General features: G+C 39.7%; 1 protein-coding gene across 1 annotated transcript in view; it reads left to right on the top strand.

Moving 5' to 3' along the window:
• Nucleotides 1-14,601, top strand: part of LOC101852709 — a gene marked incomplete at its 5' end in the record, with an annotated part of 15,679 nt that extends 1,078 nt beyond the window's left edge. The window contains 6 exon segments of the mRNA XM_005103459.3: nt 1,265-1,519; nt 2,036-2,188; nt 3,054-3,215; nt 6,566-6,665; nt 8,532-8,701; nt 14,193-14,601. Coding sequence (XP_005103516.1) covers nt 1,265-1,519; nt 2,036-2,188; nt 3,054-3,215; nt 6,566-6,665; nt 8,532-8,701; nt 14,193-14,491 — 1,139 coding nt within the window. The 3' untranslated portion in view covers nt 14,492-14,601.
• Between the last annotated feature and the right edge of the window lie 1,964 nt (nt 14,602-16,565).

Genomic DNA, 16,565 nt, shown 5'->3' with positions numbered 1-16,565 from the left:
GTACGGCTAGACTCTCAGTCTTGCCGTACTTAAGTACGGCTGGCCACTTCGTAATTAAAATGATGAGGCCCTGTTTACTACAACCAACTAATTGAATAAACTGTTGTGAATTGCTAGTTTGAACTTCTGTCTTGAAATTGAAAGATCATAGTACTTTGCTTCTCGTACTCGTAATCAATATAATATATTTGGTATATTTATCTCTCTGCTCCGTTCCATGGACGCCGTAGGGTCATTCGATCATTCATGGTGGGCTGTCTTTGGCCTTCTCTGTCCCCACGCCACAAGAGCCTTTACATTGGTGACTTTCTTTCCCTGTCCCCTTGTCTAAATCGTGTGGGTGCGAGGAGAGGGTGCTGTTTTTCTACTTTCTCTGTCTTGATAATGATGCCAAACATCCTCACAATTACAGGGCAGCCTGCAAAAGTGACGTACCATTATCTCTCTCTTGTCTCCTCCTTTTTTCTTTTTCCCCTCCCAATTGTGACCTCTCCCCCCCCCCTCCCTCCTCTGTCACCTCTTTGTCCCTCATCCCTCCTATTACCTCTTTTTCTCTCCCTTGTCATCTTTTTCATCCCTCCCCTGTCTCTTCTTTTACTCTCCCTGTCATCTTTTTCACCCCTTCCTGTCTCTTCTTTTTTTCTTCCTTGTAATCTTTTTTTCCATCCCTATTGTCGCCTATTTGTTTTTCCTTTGTTGTGGCAGTTTTAATATCTAAAAATTGGAGTTATTCTGGCTGAAAAATCTTATCTAGGAGACTGGCGAGATGACAAGGGAGGAAAGAATAGAGATGATAAGGGAGAGATAAAGAGGGGACAAGGGAGATGAAAAGAGGGGACAGCGGAGAAGCAGAAGACAAGTTATTGAACCTTGGCAAATATTCTGATCTGAAAGCTAACTCCTGTGTACGGTCAACCTGTCCAAGAATTAATTGTGTGATGATGAAAGTATTTAAAAAATGATAAGAATAGAGTTCTATTCCAGTGTCATCAGGCTCATCATTTATTCAAAGTTTTTTTTTTGTTCATAAACTTTATCTTTTGCCGTCTCGAATGCATCTGTTATCAGGCGAGCATTTTTGCTACCGAAAATTTATGTCTTTATGTGGACTTAAAAAGAACAAAAATAGTCTTCAGAGGTTTTTAGAAAGTCAAAGCGCAGTGCTGGAAAATAATACAACTCATGTGTGCAATGCAGTCTAAATGTAATCGAATATCTGTCAACCATTGATGTGACCTTCTTTGTATTGTTTTTCCTTCTCTAGCGAGAGTTTACGCCTTCAACTTTTACTGCCCGGACGCACCTAAGCAGATCAATCTTGCACAAGGGGAACAAGCTTCCATCATCACTCGCTACCGGGGACAGAGCTTTTACTCGGAGAGTCAGTACTGCGAGTGGCATGTTGACGCGGGCCTGGGGCAACGTGTGCATGTCGAGGTGGCACAGTCAGATCTGCAGTATGCCCAGCCAGGGTCCCTTTGTGATGGATTTGACAGTGTGAAGATCGTTGATGACCTTGGTGGGTACGAAGGTGGTTAGATGATGCATGTGCATAATCTATGACATGTGATTCAATGTGTCATCAAATCGCTGTTTCCCAGTGTATCAGTATGCCAAGTTCATAAAAATAAACATACAGTAGAGGTACCAATACCTAAGAAAGAGGACATTTGCAACAGTTTTTAATATCATATTCGTTAATAACATAACCTAAAGCCTATAAAAATCATTAGTAAAGCAGTCAACACAAGTTGGGTCCAATAATACTCACTTATTTCTGTTTCGTTGTACCAGGTTACAGCAGAGGGTCCTTATCCCCAAAGTGACAAAGATCAGCATGTATGAGATATTCCCAGTTACATTGTTTTTGAGGAATCTTGGGAATTTTTGGTACAGTCTGTCCACCCACCCTGTCTTTGTTCCACCAGAAAAAAGTAATAAACCAAAAATGTATGTCCAGGAAAATAATTTTACTCTATTGTTTTGTTGCAAGGGATGTTTTAGTACAGTTGTTGCTGTAATAATTTTCCCTCAGAGAATCTTGTGTTGGTGAGCTGGTGTGGGAACGAACATCCAGATGTCATCAATACGGAAGGACATCAGTTAAAAATTGTGTTCAGCTCCGACAGCATCACACCCTCCACAGAGCGCTACACACGTGGGGTCACTCTCACACTGAAGGCTTTTGGTGAGGGAGGGTTCTGATACCAATTATGACTTTATTTTTTTTTTCATATCATTATGTTTCTGGTTCATGGAATGAATGCAGCTTTAATTAACACAGAAGCAATTTAGATTATTCAGGAGGCAGGCCTCTGACCCTGTCTGTCAGGCCCAACCCAGGCTGAGAGGTATACAACTTCCAAGCAGAAAAACCGAGATATTTGATAGAAATGTCTCCTCACTGGGAAATTGAATGTAGGTCTCCTACCTGTGACAGCAATGCTCCTATCCACTGAAACTGTAGTTGTAGAAAGACCATTTATAGGTTTCTTGAAGTGTGGAATCTTTGCTAGCTGTTGCTGAAAAAGGTGAAGTAATCGGAGCAGTTTTACGCTCCTATCAACACAGTTTAGGTCATCTAGGAGGTGTGCTGCTTCTACTTTGCCTGACAGAGCCAACTGGGGCCAAGAAGGATACAAAATCCCAGAATCAAGACTGAGATGCTCAATAAAAATTCTACCCACACAGGAATCGAATTCATGTCTTCTGCGTGAGACGGCAAAGCGTCAAACTGCAAATAAAAAAAATAAAAAAAATAAAAATATTGATTGTTATAATAATGATAATAATAATAATGATAATGATAACAATAATAATACAACTAATAATAATTGTATTGCACTTATCCCAGCTCCACAGCAAGTCCTATGCACTTTACAGTCTATATTATTACCCCAGCAGACCCCAGAACACTCAGAAACATTCTCAGCTTCCTGGGAAGCATACACCATCTGCAGATGCTGGTGCTTTTTTTTGACTCACCCGCCAACTTCTTTGAAAAGAATCAGAAACTTGTTATTTCTGATTGCATCGTTTATGTCCTTTTCCAGCATCGTCAGAATGTCCCCCGGACTGGCAGAGATTGGAGTCTTCCTGTTTCAAACGGCAAACGTCTAAAGCAAGTTGGTTTGAGTCTCAAGAAGGATGCAACCTAGAGCAGGGGAATCTTGCCAGTATCAAATCTCAGGAGGAATTTGACTTCATTAGAACTTGTAAGTTTCTCAGCAGTCAAAATTTGTCTTGTCTTGATTTGCCATATAAATTAATATCTATTATATATATGTTGTTATTGTTGTTGTTTTCAAATCCCTTTAGCTGCGAGCATTTCGCTCTCTTTCTCTCTTTCTCTCTCTATATACATATATATATATATATATATATATATATATATATATATATATATATATATATATATATATATATATATATATATATATATATATATATATATATATATATATATATATATATATATATATATCGCTAGCCACATGATTCAACCGCCTAAGCAAAGAGACAAATTTTTCTGGATAAACAAAAAACTATTTTATTTCATTATGCTCGTACCTATGAATCTGAAATTCAGATATGTGATATAATATGATGTAGGACGATGGTCTGTAATCAACTTTTTTAAAATGATGCTTTCTTACATAAGTTACTGGACATACGCGGTTTACACCTAGTTACCAAAATCTGCGTAATTCAACTGCGTAAGTTACAGTATGACGATGTCTAGTTGTTTGAATCATGTTAATCAACGCCACTCGACGAGCGACAATGGTCGCTTGGGCGTTTGAGTAATGGACAAAAGCGAACCATAATAGTTTTAAGAGTAATTGCTAAGTTAAGAGTAATTGTTTCAGTTATTTGGTTGGGTCTACTGGGGCAGGACTGTTTTTTGACCTCCTGGAGTTGGTAAAAAAAAAAAGTCCATTCATCTTAACTTTCAATTTGTACTGGATGTTTTTGTTCAGTGTGTATCAAAAGTAACGAACGTTTGTGATAACGGGGTCATTTTTGTTTCAGCCAGGTCCAGAAATCGAACATCAAAGGAGGGGGGGATACTGTTTTGCTTTCTTACAATCGTTCAAGATTACCCATGAGCATTTGGACCAAACCTTTTTTCAGTGACTGTCGATTACACTGTGTGTGCTGTCCACTTCCATTTGTGTTTGTTCTTTTTCAAGGTATTTGTGTTCAACAATTTTGTTTTATCTGGTACAAATATTGCTGATTGCATTTGACAAGATAGCGTTGTGGTCTGATAAGTACAGCCATCACTGTATATAATGAATGTTGCCTATTTATTGTCAATAGGCACGTCCAGGAAGTTACTGATACAAGAAGAGAATTCATTGGCAATCAATGGTCCTTCTCCTTCGTGCCAAATGTGACACTTCACATCTTTGGTTACCAAATTTTATAAAATATAGACAGCTAATTTGGTCCCGCTATGATATAGTGCAGCAGATGCGTTCAACGCCATATTAACAAATCCGCTTCCAAGTCCATGCACATTAGATAAAACCTGGTCTCATCCACTTTGTTTTTTGCAAGCTTCATGTTAGATTTTTTCTCCTACCTTGCATACATCACATTGATCCTCCTGACATACATACAACAACAGGTTCTTATTTTTGAACATCTCTCTAAAGTGGTCTGGGACAAAATGTAACTCTTTCCATTTTCTTTGGTACTCTCTAGAAAGACCTCGGAGGCTTTGAAAGTTTTAGTCAAGATAGATTTTGCCTGTATTCTATCTGTAGTAATGGGAAAGCAATTTCATCAAGTTTGTCAAAGAATTATTTATCACCAAATTGTTCTTCTCTTCTGCTCTGTTGTAATTCGATAATCGTGAAGCTCCCATCTCCAAGTCATGTATACTCTCTTTGTAACAGTCATGAATAACCACTGTGTGAGGGCAGTTGTATACAAACTCATTGTTTTGCATGTACGTAGAATGTATGAGATTTGGTTCAAATTGAAGTGTACAGCTGGAGAGTTGAAGTTGAAGGTTTGTTAAAAAGAGAATTTTGGGGGCGAATATGTTTATGAGCTGCTTTTTTTTTTTAGTGACAAATTAAGTATCATCTACCCAGCACTGATAAACTAATCAACAATTCGTTGAAGGCAGACACAGCAAAGGGCGCACACTTAAAGCAAATTAAGAAAAGCAAAAAGTCGTGAAAAAATATTTTCCAACAGTTATTTGTACCGAATGTGAAATAATCGCCCCTTAGCTGTCGATCATAGACTTTTTTAAAAATTCATTCGTCGGTACTTTTGCCACAATTGACCTACTTTGTCGAGTCAGTGTTAACATATTCTTTGGTACCATCTTGCCCTTTCTCAACTACACTACCAAACCTAGTGATAGATTACGCAAATTTCCTTGACAAAATCGTCTGGCTATGGATAGGGTTCGATCTGAGTCGAACTAAGTAAAGGCAGAACTTTGCATGATATTACCCTCCAGTCCTTTTTGACAAAGGCCACAGTCATGTGGGTCAAGCCGCCTACGGGACTTGTGAACACTTCAACAAGTCACTGATTCTGCGTGATTCAACCACCCATTCGCCACTGGGCTGCGAAACTGGCACTTGGACGGTTGAACACGTGGAAATCGGGGACTGGTGTGATTTAGGTGATTGATTTACTGAAGGATTGAAACACTTTGCAGTAATCTTTCAAACTTGGAATTTTAACATAAGGTGTGTCAAAAGTTGTTCTACATAAAGAGATCAAAAAGTGATTTTCGTAAATTTGTCGCTTAGGCGGTTGAATGACGCGGCTAGCTAGATCTATATAAATATAAATGCTCAGTTTCCAGAAAGAACAAGTACCAAAAATTTGGGGCAAAAGGGGGCGGGGGAGGTTGTAATAAAATTATTTTTTCTTAGGATTGGAATTAAAACTCTGTGGCGCATATGTTACTTCTGCGATAATATGGATCATAGGTTGTGTGGTTTACACCATGTTGGATCAATACCAAATTAGTCAGGAATTAATTTTTGCAGTTTGGACCCACATTTATGTATTTAAGCAACTGAAAACTTGTGTTATGTTATGTATTAAGCGTAACTGTTGATGACCAGATGAGATCAGAAAGAAGAGACAAACAGAAGGAGAAATAGGGGGAGAAGTGAAGGAAAAAATAAAAATAGAAGGGGTGAAGAATGAAAGGAGAAATAGGGTGGACTGAAGATAGAAACTTGGAAAATAGAGGGAGGAATGAAGGAAAAAATAGAGGGGAGAATAAAAGGAGAAATGGGATGAGGAGAATGAAGGGAGAAACAGGGAAAAATAAGGGGAGAAACAGATAGAGAAATAGAAAGGTTGAGCTGTTCATGGGAGTTATTGATGACTCTGGTCATTGCAGTTTGTCTGTCGTCAAGGATATGTTTGTGGAAACGTTTTGACCTAATTTTGTTCATACTACCAATGCCCACACGTCCAATTTTGCTCATACCTCAAATGTTCCCGTCTCTAGCTTTGCTCGTACCATAATTATTAAATGTCCACTTCTTTAACCGCCCTCTGTTCCGTTGTATGTTCTCAGACTTCAACGCGACGGGGAAAGTCTGGATAGGACTCAGCGACATTGCCTCCCCCACCACTTTTGAATGGATTGATAAAGTGATTTCCACTTCCTATAACGGGTAGGAGTTATCAGATGGATGTCTAGTCCAGTAAAAGAACTGAAAACCCTGTATTGTTTGTACTTAGATTTACTCACAATAATAATGAGCATAGACACTGCCAAGATTTCTAACAAAAATTGACACAGTGATGTAAATTATGACCTACTCACAGCTGCAAAACAAAAATGAAAATGTAACGCAGGATTTCTTGTTAGTGTAATAGAAGAGAAATGAGTGCTAAGAGAGCTGCCTTGGGTGTTCCTGTTTTGTCAGGTTTTAGTTTACTGACATCCATGATGTAGTGGTTAGGTGCTTAGCTGTCACATGCTGGAGACCCGAGTTTGATTCTCAAGTGGGGAGAAATTTTTATTGAGTATCTTGGTCTTTCTGCTGAGATCCAGATTGGCACTGACCGGTAGGGTCGGAAGCCAGCCTCTTAAACAATCTGAATTACAGTCGAACCTGCCCTGACGGCCACCTCTATAAGACGGCCACCTGCACAAACGGCCAGTTTCCATTCCCCCCCCCGGATTTTTTCTTTATAATTTAACTGTGTAAAACAGGCACCTGTCCAACGAGGCCACACACAACCCTATCACACCAAGCAATAACACTTGTCCTAGACGGCCACCTTAGTGACTCCATTACGTTTTCAATTTGTCATAAATCATGCATTGGCCTCTGGTGTTGTAAGCGAGCCATCATAATTCAGCCACCTGTCCTTGTTGTTAGGTAGTCCCTCCAACTGATCATGTTGCATAGGCCCCTCCCACTGTTAACCAATAGGTAACAAATTTTCAGCTGCTGGTGAGGTAAGCATGTGATCCCTCATAACCCATAAGCCCCGCCTAGAACTCGTACACAAATCGTAAGTGAGATGAGTGGTCACTGTTTACTCAGTCTGTAACAAAGTAACAATGGACGTCAACATGAACTTGTGACAGAAGCGTCGCTCGTTCTCCGAGTGGTGGCGACCCATGTGTTTGTTTTACTCTAGCACTCGATCCTCCTTGTCTGACAAATTTCGTTTTATTGTCACCCATGCGCAAAATCAGCAACAAAAGAAGTAAAAAGAAGGAAAAAAAAACAGCGAAAACAACAACAACAACGCGGCTACCTTTGGTTAGGTCCTCAGAAAGGAATGGTTTGTTTTCTTCATTTTGATCAGTCCTGCCTAAGACGGCCACCTGTTTTATACGGCCACTTTTCTCTTTGACAATGGGTGGCCATCTTACACAGGTTCAACTGTATATTGATAGGGGTAAAAAAAAAAAAAAAAGAAAAAACGTTGGGTTTTGATTTAGTGTTTGGAGTTTACCTGACTCATTGCTGGTTGGTGGCTATATGAGTGTACACAGAAACACGATCGTGTTGTTTGAAGAGCTACTGTAGGGTCTGTCGATTTTGACTTCCATATATATGAGTTAAGTCAACACTGTGGTAGATTTTGTTAAACCTGTAAATGAAGCTTTTGTTGTAAATCAAAATGTAAGTGTGGGTGTTTTGCAGGTGCTCTGGTGTTGTCTGATCCTCCTTTCCTACCAAACATGTATCGTCATTATTTTACTTCCTTCTTTTTATTGTTTGTTACTTTCTTGTAACACCTCTAATCTTTAGCACTTGTATGATGTGATTGTGTTGCAAATGCCGTAAAATGCTTACTAAAGGAAAGGGAAAAAAAAGAACTATGTAATTGTTGAGTCATGCTTTTTGGGGCTGAAGTTGAAACAGCCTGCCTTCCGTATTATCCTAATTATTGCGAATGGGGTTGCAAAGATTTTTAATCAAACCTCACCAGCGATTGTTAATGTATAAAAACAGCTTGATCCCCATGCCCTGAGTTCCCTCAGTGACATCAAATTTTTCTCTGGATCGTCCCTCCAGGGTATCAACCTTGACCCCCAACAAGTTCAGCCATTGTGTGAGCCTGAATGTCAAGTCAGAGGAGCTCAGCACTGAAGACTGTGAGGGCAAGAAATACGAGTCTCTGTGTAGAGCAAACAGAGGTCCACCATTTACAATTTACCCATTACCAAGGGAGGGAACAAACAAAGGTAAACTACAGCCCTCCCTGACACTGTGGGGCTGCATTTGTGTATATGTGTCACAGCTTAGAGTGGCATCCCTTGATGATAAATGTGACATAGAGGGGATGGGGAATAGTATGAATGTTTGTGGAGACATGGAGAACAGAATTAGTATCTATGTTTGTACATACCGGAGAAAAGGAAATATACTCAAGTCTATTCTAACGGCCTCCTGTATAAGACAACCACCTACTCTAACAGCCACCTGTATAAGACAATCACTTGCCCTGATGGCCGCCTGTATAAGACAACCACCTACTCTAACAGCCACCTGTATAAGACAACCACCTACTCTAACAGCCACCTGTATAAGACAATCACTTGCTCTGAAGACTACCTGTATAAGACAATCACTTGCTCTGATGGCCACCTATATAAGACAATCACCTGCTCTGAAGACTACCTGTATAAGACAATCACCTGCTCTGAAGACTACCTGTATAAGACAATCACCTGCTCTGAAGACTACCTGTATAAGACAATCACTTGCTCTGACCGCCGTTTCCTATGTCCCCCTCTTGTATCTTTTGGACAATATAATGACACTCTGTAAGGTGTCCACCTGTTTAAGACGGACACTTTTTTTCTTGAAAATGGCTAGCCGTCCTGGACAATTTGAACAGTAGCATGGATGTTTGTGTAGACATGTCGGAGAGAAGTTTTCATCGGCCAGCGATTGGTTTGTTCTTGAGATTGACATGTTCATCAGTCACACAATAACAGAGCTGCCAACAACTATATAAAAGAAGTATATGATATGTTGAAGAGTCTGTGTGTGGAAGTCAGTTTTTATGTCAGAAAATATGTATTCTCTATTTTCAAGAAATGCACGTCAAGAACTTACAGATGCTGACGAAACATGAATTTTCAAGAGCTGATTTGCAAATAATGATGATCAGAACAAAGCCTATAAGTCACATGGATTGTTTCCTTCACTATAGCTGACATTGTAGTTTTCTGCATGGAAAATTTCAAAATTCTGCGCTGAATTTTACCCCCAAAATGACAAAATTCTGCAAAAATTCTGCAAGGACTGCGACCATGTCTAAACTTCTTTTTCCATACTGCTTTAAATATATATAAGTACCAATTAATCATAAGCTGAGAAGTAGCACTACAGACACAGTAAATAAAATATTTCTAAACCCAGCAATTAGCAGCATACAATCTGTATTATTGTTTTGAAACACAAGCCCATAACATAAAATACTAGCAAAAGCATTACCCCAAAAAGTGAGACACTCTACCGGTAATTCCAAATTCAGGTGAGCCGGCAGTTTGAATGTCATTGATTGTCAGGAGGTGTTGAAGACAAAAAAAGACGATTATGTTGTTTGAGACAAAAGAAGTCCTAGGAAGATAGGCAAATATGTAGGAGAATTATTTGAAGGTAGAAGACCACCCCTACCACAACCAAGCCACAACAATGGTTCCAACATTCATAAATAAGTTAGAGGTAGAGATCGTAATTAGAATTAGAAACAACCCAGAAGGAAAAGCCGCGGGTGAAGGTGGCATAAACTCAGAAATGCCCATCCAGGGTGGAATTTACGGGTATGGTCAAGTGCCACATCATGTACTAACTGTTATAACAGTTTTCCGCCAGACACATGTGTGCTTTTGGTCACGGCGTCACTTTTCGCCCGATTCTGTTACCTTTAGTTAGCGTGACTCAGCAGCCCGCCAGAGCTCCCCGGATTGGGGTCACGGGGTTAATGAGCCCCAAAGCGATGGTGTCGGTTAGGAAGTTCGCATTTTTGACTATGTTTAAAACGATATAACTTCTTCCCCATCCCACACAGAAAACCATTACGTGGATGTACTAAAAGCTCAATATTTTGAGATTTATTCTGAGTTAGAATGGTTTGTTTCTGTGCCTTAGTTTTTGTTCTAGACAAGTGTTTGTAGAGTACCCAATTTGTTCTATTTTATTTCAAACTTATGAATAAATTATTGTTAATTTTTAAAAGGCATGACAGATCTCTCCAAAATCTGTGTTACACTGACTACGAATATCATGTCTTTTACCATGAGAAATCTTAAATTTGCGCGAGTAGTAATAGTCAAGTTATAAGAGAAGAAAAATGCACATCTGCATTTTTTAATTCAAGACGATAAGCGTTAGCTCTTATTTTACTATTACTATTAAACAAGAGAAAGTTACTCTGTGGTTGTTCATGAATCATGCTGTGTCTGTGGCAGCCTGCATACAACTAAAAAGATATAATATAAGCGATTTAAAAACCCACAAAACCGTGTAAATACATGGGTAGAGATAAACTTCTTGTATGGAATAAAAATAATGACAGCTAACACATTCATTCTTAGTTTTTGTGTCGGAAATATGTGCGGACACAATTATGAATGAAAAGAAGTCAGTCACATTGTCAGTTATTGCAAATGGTCATAGAAATGGAAAAAAAGCTGGAAAAGTCAGGTGCTGATTCAGTGTCCCTGGAAAGCTAGAAATTATTCTTGTAACTCAATTACAAGAAGTCATCCCTATTATTCAGCCAGTCAACTTACAAAACATAGACTTAGCGTTTTAAATAAGTAAGGAATTTCTGGAGTGTAACATATACTGTTCGTGTATTACATTGAAGATGTATTCTGGCATTTAAATCGATTTGTAATTTTCATAGAGAAACTTCATGATAATTTTTATAAACTTTTGAGAAAATATGCGAATATTCATGATTATATTAGACACATAAAGTTGTATTTGGAGGAATTACTTCATAGCGAATTGTGTGCCCGATGGATAAAGTTGCAAAACTACAGCTTTCTATTATATGCGCAGATACCAATTTTTCTGAGTATCTGCACCAATGCTATGTCGTTCATGTTCCAAAAGTTCGACAGATTTTGTCGAGGCCTTTTTTAAAATTCACGCTAGTCAAAAAAACCCAACAATTTAGCATTGACGACTCCAGCACGTCTAACAAAATAACCAGACAAGTTACAATGTCCGTTCTTTTTTGAGTCTCAAAAGCAGAAATGCGTGCTTTGGGTGCACTAAATGAGAATTACCATAAATACAAGGATGCACCAAAAATTGTACATTGAAAAGTACCAAAATTTAAGTCGGCCCAGACAGAGCGGCGACAGGGAGCTGACCCCCGTGACCCCGACGTTTTAAGGCGCCTGCCGGCGGGGAACCCCCCGCAGCAACTAAAATTCCACTGCTGGTGCGCCATGTGGTAAACTGAAGCTGAAGTTACGCGGCATTTGTTTTCAATGCATTCTTTCCTTTAAAAAATGTATCCATTTTTACTGAAAGACAAATTTCGTCTCGCATGTCCTCATGACTGAAGTGTTTTTGGGGCATTCCCTATGCTCAGTAGAAATGTAAATGGGCTGATTTATAAATATAATATTCAATGTCACGCTCACAATATGCCGGAATAACATAGGGAACTGCTGCTTTCTCTTTTCTCTTCCTTAATATCGTCATTTTCCTCTACTTCCTTTGTATGTTTGTCACTTTCTTGTGAACTGGTATTTCCGGGGTACCTTGATAATCGACTTAGTGCTGTTGAAGCTGAGATGAGCAGAGTAAGCCTGATTCCCTGTTTATACCTCTCTGTTGACATCCACCCCTTGACGCTCATATAACTAGTTACAAGCTCCGTAAATCATACATATACGGGGTGTCCACTACGGATTGGATGGGCCGAATGGGCCTATCGCCCAACTCGGTCACCTCAAAAACAACATGTTTGTTTCCAGTTTCGAGTCGGGCGATCGACCTGATCCAGCCGTAGTGGGCACCCCATTATAAAACAAACAAGAATCTAGATCTTGATCAATTTTGTTTCCAAAAGAAAAAAAGTGCTCTAATTTCTGGCTTCCCATGAGAAGGAGATCACTTTAACATCGTCAGCTCGCTTCAGGTTAATTTTTTTCTCGCAATTCTACGTCTGAAAGCATAATAATGCTGCAAAATTTGTCAAAATTCTGCAAAAAATCAAAATTCCGCAGCCGCCCGCGCCGCAGTTGATCCTTTTTTTCGCAGTTGCAGCGCCCTCGGAAAACTACGATGTTAGCTATAGTTAGAGATCTTTACTTTATAAATCTCGCATTATTTTTGCAATTCTGCTTTGAAACACTTATAAAAATAATAAAAATAACATTTATATATAGCGCTTTTCCCAAAAAAAAGTACAGTGGAAACCTGATATAACAGGGATGGTGGGAGTAGAGAAAATGTCCTGTTATATCCGATCCCTGTTAAATCAGAAATACAAGGAAAGTAAGCATTTGTGGATTAATCCAGCTGTAGTTATTCATGGGTAGTTTCCTTTGCCACAAGTACCCACGAACAGGGGTTTTGGCACCAACTTTCTCCTTGCCTCCTTAAACCACATCAGAAGAGCTTGGTCCACAGCATCTGCATCCGGTAGTCTCATCTTCTTTCGATCCAGAGCAAACTTTCCATTTGAGTATGCTGCCACTATCTCCTCTCTATCCTTGATAATGGTGTGAATCGACCCTAGTGGAATGTCGAACTGACGATAAATCTCTGCCAGGTGAGCTTGCTTTTTGTCAACAACCTGGATTATTTCGTATTTTTTGTCATTTGAAAGGCATTTTCTCGTGCCCTTGACATCGTTGGTGACACAATACGCGTGTGTGTTGATAGGTTTCGGGCTAAATCAAGGTCTGCAGCACACCGCAGCCCTCTCTCGCTTCACACGCTGCGTGTGCTTGCAGTGGCATGGCTTGCGTGGGCTTGCTCCATCTTTGCGTTACTCTCTCTCTCTCTCTCTCTCTCTCTCTCTCTCTCTCCTCTCCTCTCTCTCTCTCTCTCTCTCTCTCTCTCTCTCTCTCTCTCTCTCTCTCTCTCTCTCTCTCTCTCTCTCTCTCTCTCTCTCTCTCTCTCTCTCTTACTTTTTACACATTGTAACGAGCCTTTGTCCCTGCTATAACCGGTTGGGCTGCGATGAGGCCCTGTTATTGCCGATAACTTTTAATAGAGACAAAGAGTAGGAAAAAACGGGGATTTTATATGTTATATATGGTTTCCACTGTATCTCAATGCGCTTTACATTGGAATACCATTTTCAAAATCTTTCTTACTACTTCCTTTCTTCTCATGCAATTTATTTATGGGCACACACACACACCCAGACTATTTTCATTCAGACGTAGGCACAGAACAACTATAATAAAGATAACGCTAAAAGCTTATGAAGGATAGGCCTGTAGGAACAGAAAATGTTTAAGATGTCTTTTGAAATTAATGCATATAGAAATATATTTGTCACGGGTTTAGAGAGGGTTTACTTGGTCTATGCCCATCATCTTGACCTGTCTCAAGGGTAGAGCCTGGATTTTGCTTTGAAAAGTTGTCAGTTATGCAGCAATATTTGAGAGGAGCAGACTATGCGGGCGTGAAGCGACACAGAGGCCGAGTCCCACAGACACTGTCTGTCATCTTCCATTTTACCCTCCTCAGGTTCTGGTTCCAGCGGTCGTCTCCTGCTGCTCGGCTTGCTGGTTCCCGCAGCCATCCTCCTACTCCTGGTCATCATCGGCATCATCGTCTACCAGAAGAGAAAATCTTTACCGTGGCCGTTCAGCACAGACACTTTTGGGAAGAGGTCGGCGGGTGCAACCAGCGCTTCTGTGGAACTCTCTGGAACAACAGTTCCAGAAGCACGGTCTTCTTTTAATGAAATAAGTGATCAGGAGGCCAGCCAGCATGTGGCTCCTCCGACATACTTGCAAGCAATCTCCGACCCCAGGGTTCTGTAGATGGAGCTGACCTATTTCACCGACCTGGGAGAAGACTTTTGGGGAGGGGGGGGGGGTGACCTTATTTAGGCCACATGTGGCCTAAATAAGCTAAACCCCCCTCCCTTACCTTATTTAGGCCACTGTGGCCTAACTAAGCTGAACCCCCCTCCCTTACCTTATTTAGGCCACATATGGCCCAAATAAGCTAAAGGGATTATTTCAAAATAGAGGATGATACTAAATGAAAAGTGGACCAAGGGTAAGAGTTGTGTGTGTGTATGTGTTTGTTTTGTCCGTGGTTGTGGTGAGAGAGAGATCTAGAGAGAGAGTAAATGTAATAGTGTGTTTGTATATATATGTGTGTAATGTGTTAATGTTATTGTGTGCATGAGTGTCTATCTCAGTTGTACGGTCCAAATGTACATTATTTTGTTGAGAATTTTACATAGAACTCAACTACAAAGCACCTTTATACAAATAAGTAGGTTTAATCAAGGTGTCCCGGGGGTCCACCAATCCTTAATTAAACCTTCTTATTCCTCTACGGCTATGGTGACTCCGGGGTCCACCAATCCTTTTAAAATTAATCCTACTTATTTCACTACGGTGACCCCGGGGTCCACCAATCTTTAAAGAAACCTACTTATTTCACTACGGTGACCCCGGGGTCCACCTGTCTTAAAACCTAGTATTTCACTAAGTAGACCCCGGGCCCCAGGTCCACCTTAAACCTGCTTATTTATCACTACGTTGACCCCGGGGTCCACCAATCCTTACTTAAACTTAAACCTTATTTCACTACCGTGACTCCGGGGTTCACATCCTAAAACCTAGTATTTCGCTATGCAGACCCCGGAGTCCACCTATCCTCTACAGGACTATACTATTATCAATTTGCAATTTCATTGATTAGCATATTTTTAAAAAAAATATTGAATCAGAGACTCTGTCTAAAAAGTCCACTGCTAATGCTATTCTTATCAAAGAAAATGGCATAATTTGATTTTATGACATGTTAAAAAAAAAAGAGTTTTAAAAATATCCAGAAAATAACATAAAATGATTATAGATCTATGTATTTTATTATGTAGGCCTATACTAAAAGACTGAGCAGAGGCTTACAATGTAAATTCTGTGTTCTACAAGTAGAGAAAATCTTAAGTTTGCGCAAAACAGATTTTAGAAAAAAAAGTTGGAGCTAATTATTTTAATAAAAGTAAAAGTGATTGCTATGGTGAGATTTGTTATTATTAACTCTGGAAATACAGTTAGTTGCTGAATCTAAAATTAACTAGAACTGTGCAATTCGTTTTATTTCAATTCCAAAGCCCAAAGGCATAGCAATAAGTTAGATCTAGATCTAGCAGTTGTAGGATCTCTGGCTGCTACTAGCATAGGCCTGCTACTACTGATTCTAGACAAGGAATCTAGATCTAGCTATCACCTGCACTATTAAAATCAAATATATGGTAAAATAAAAACAAAACTGTGAATTGTTTTGTCAGTCAGTACATCCCAATTGCCATAGCCGCACGTATAATAGTTGAATTATGCAATACCGAAGCAACACGTAATCACAGTGTGCAGGGGAGAGCGGGGTGCCCGGGTCGCTGACCGGTCGATTCGGTGGTTCGGCTTTTGTAGAGATCTATGCATTTTTTACGGAAAGCCCTATTACATGTACTAGATCTATTAGTGTTGTGAAAACTTCAACCTCTACAGCTCAGGCATCAAAAGATGTTGGAAAATAATAATACATCCTGAAGTTTCATAATTTATACAGAATAACACACAGCCAGTAAATATAGTTTTTATTTCGCCGAGTTATAAAAATTGCCTTGTTTACAGAAGCAAATTATTTTAATAGTTCCAGTTCTACCGAATCGATTTTCACGCGAATTCAACCATTTTGATAATCTTTCTTTTCCTTTTAAAAAGATGTAGGCCTGTTGGATGTGGCAATGCGATTAACACTGAGTTGTTTAGACCCATCAAAACACGAGGCTTTGTGGACAATCACAAAAGTCTCAAGGGTTACCGAGGCCGATTCGCCCTGCTGCGTGCACGTTCACTAAACTGCCTACTATCTACT

This window comes from Aplysia californica, unplaced genomic scaffold, assembly GCF_000002075.1.
Source record: "Aplysia californica isolate F4 #8 unplaced genomic scaffold, AplCal3.0 scaffold00373, whole genome shotgun sequence".
NCBI lineage: Eukaryota > Metazoa > Mollusca > Gastropoda > Aplysiida > Aplysiidae > Aplysia > Aplysia californica.
This window is presented reverse-complemented; position numbering and strand designations above follow the sequence as displayed.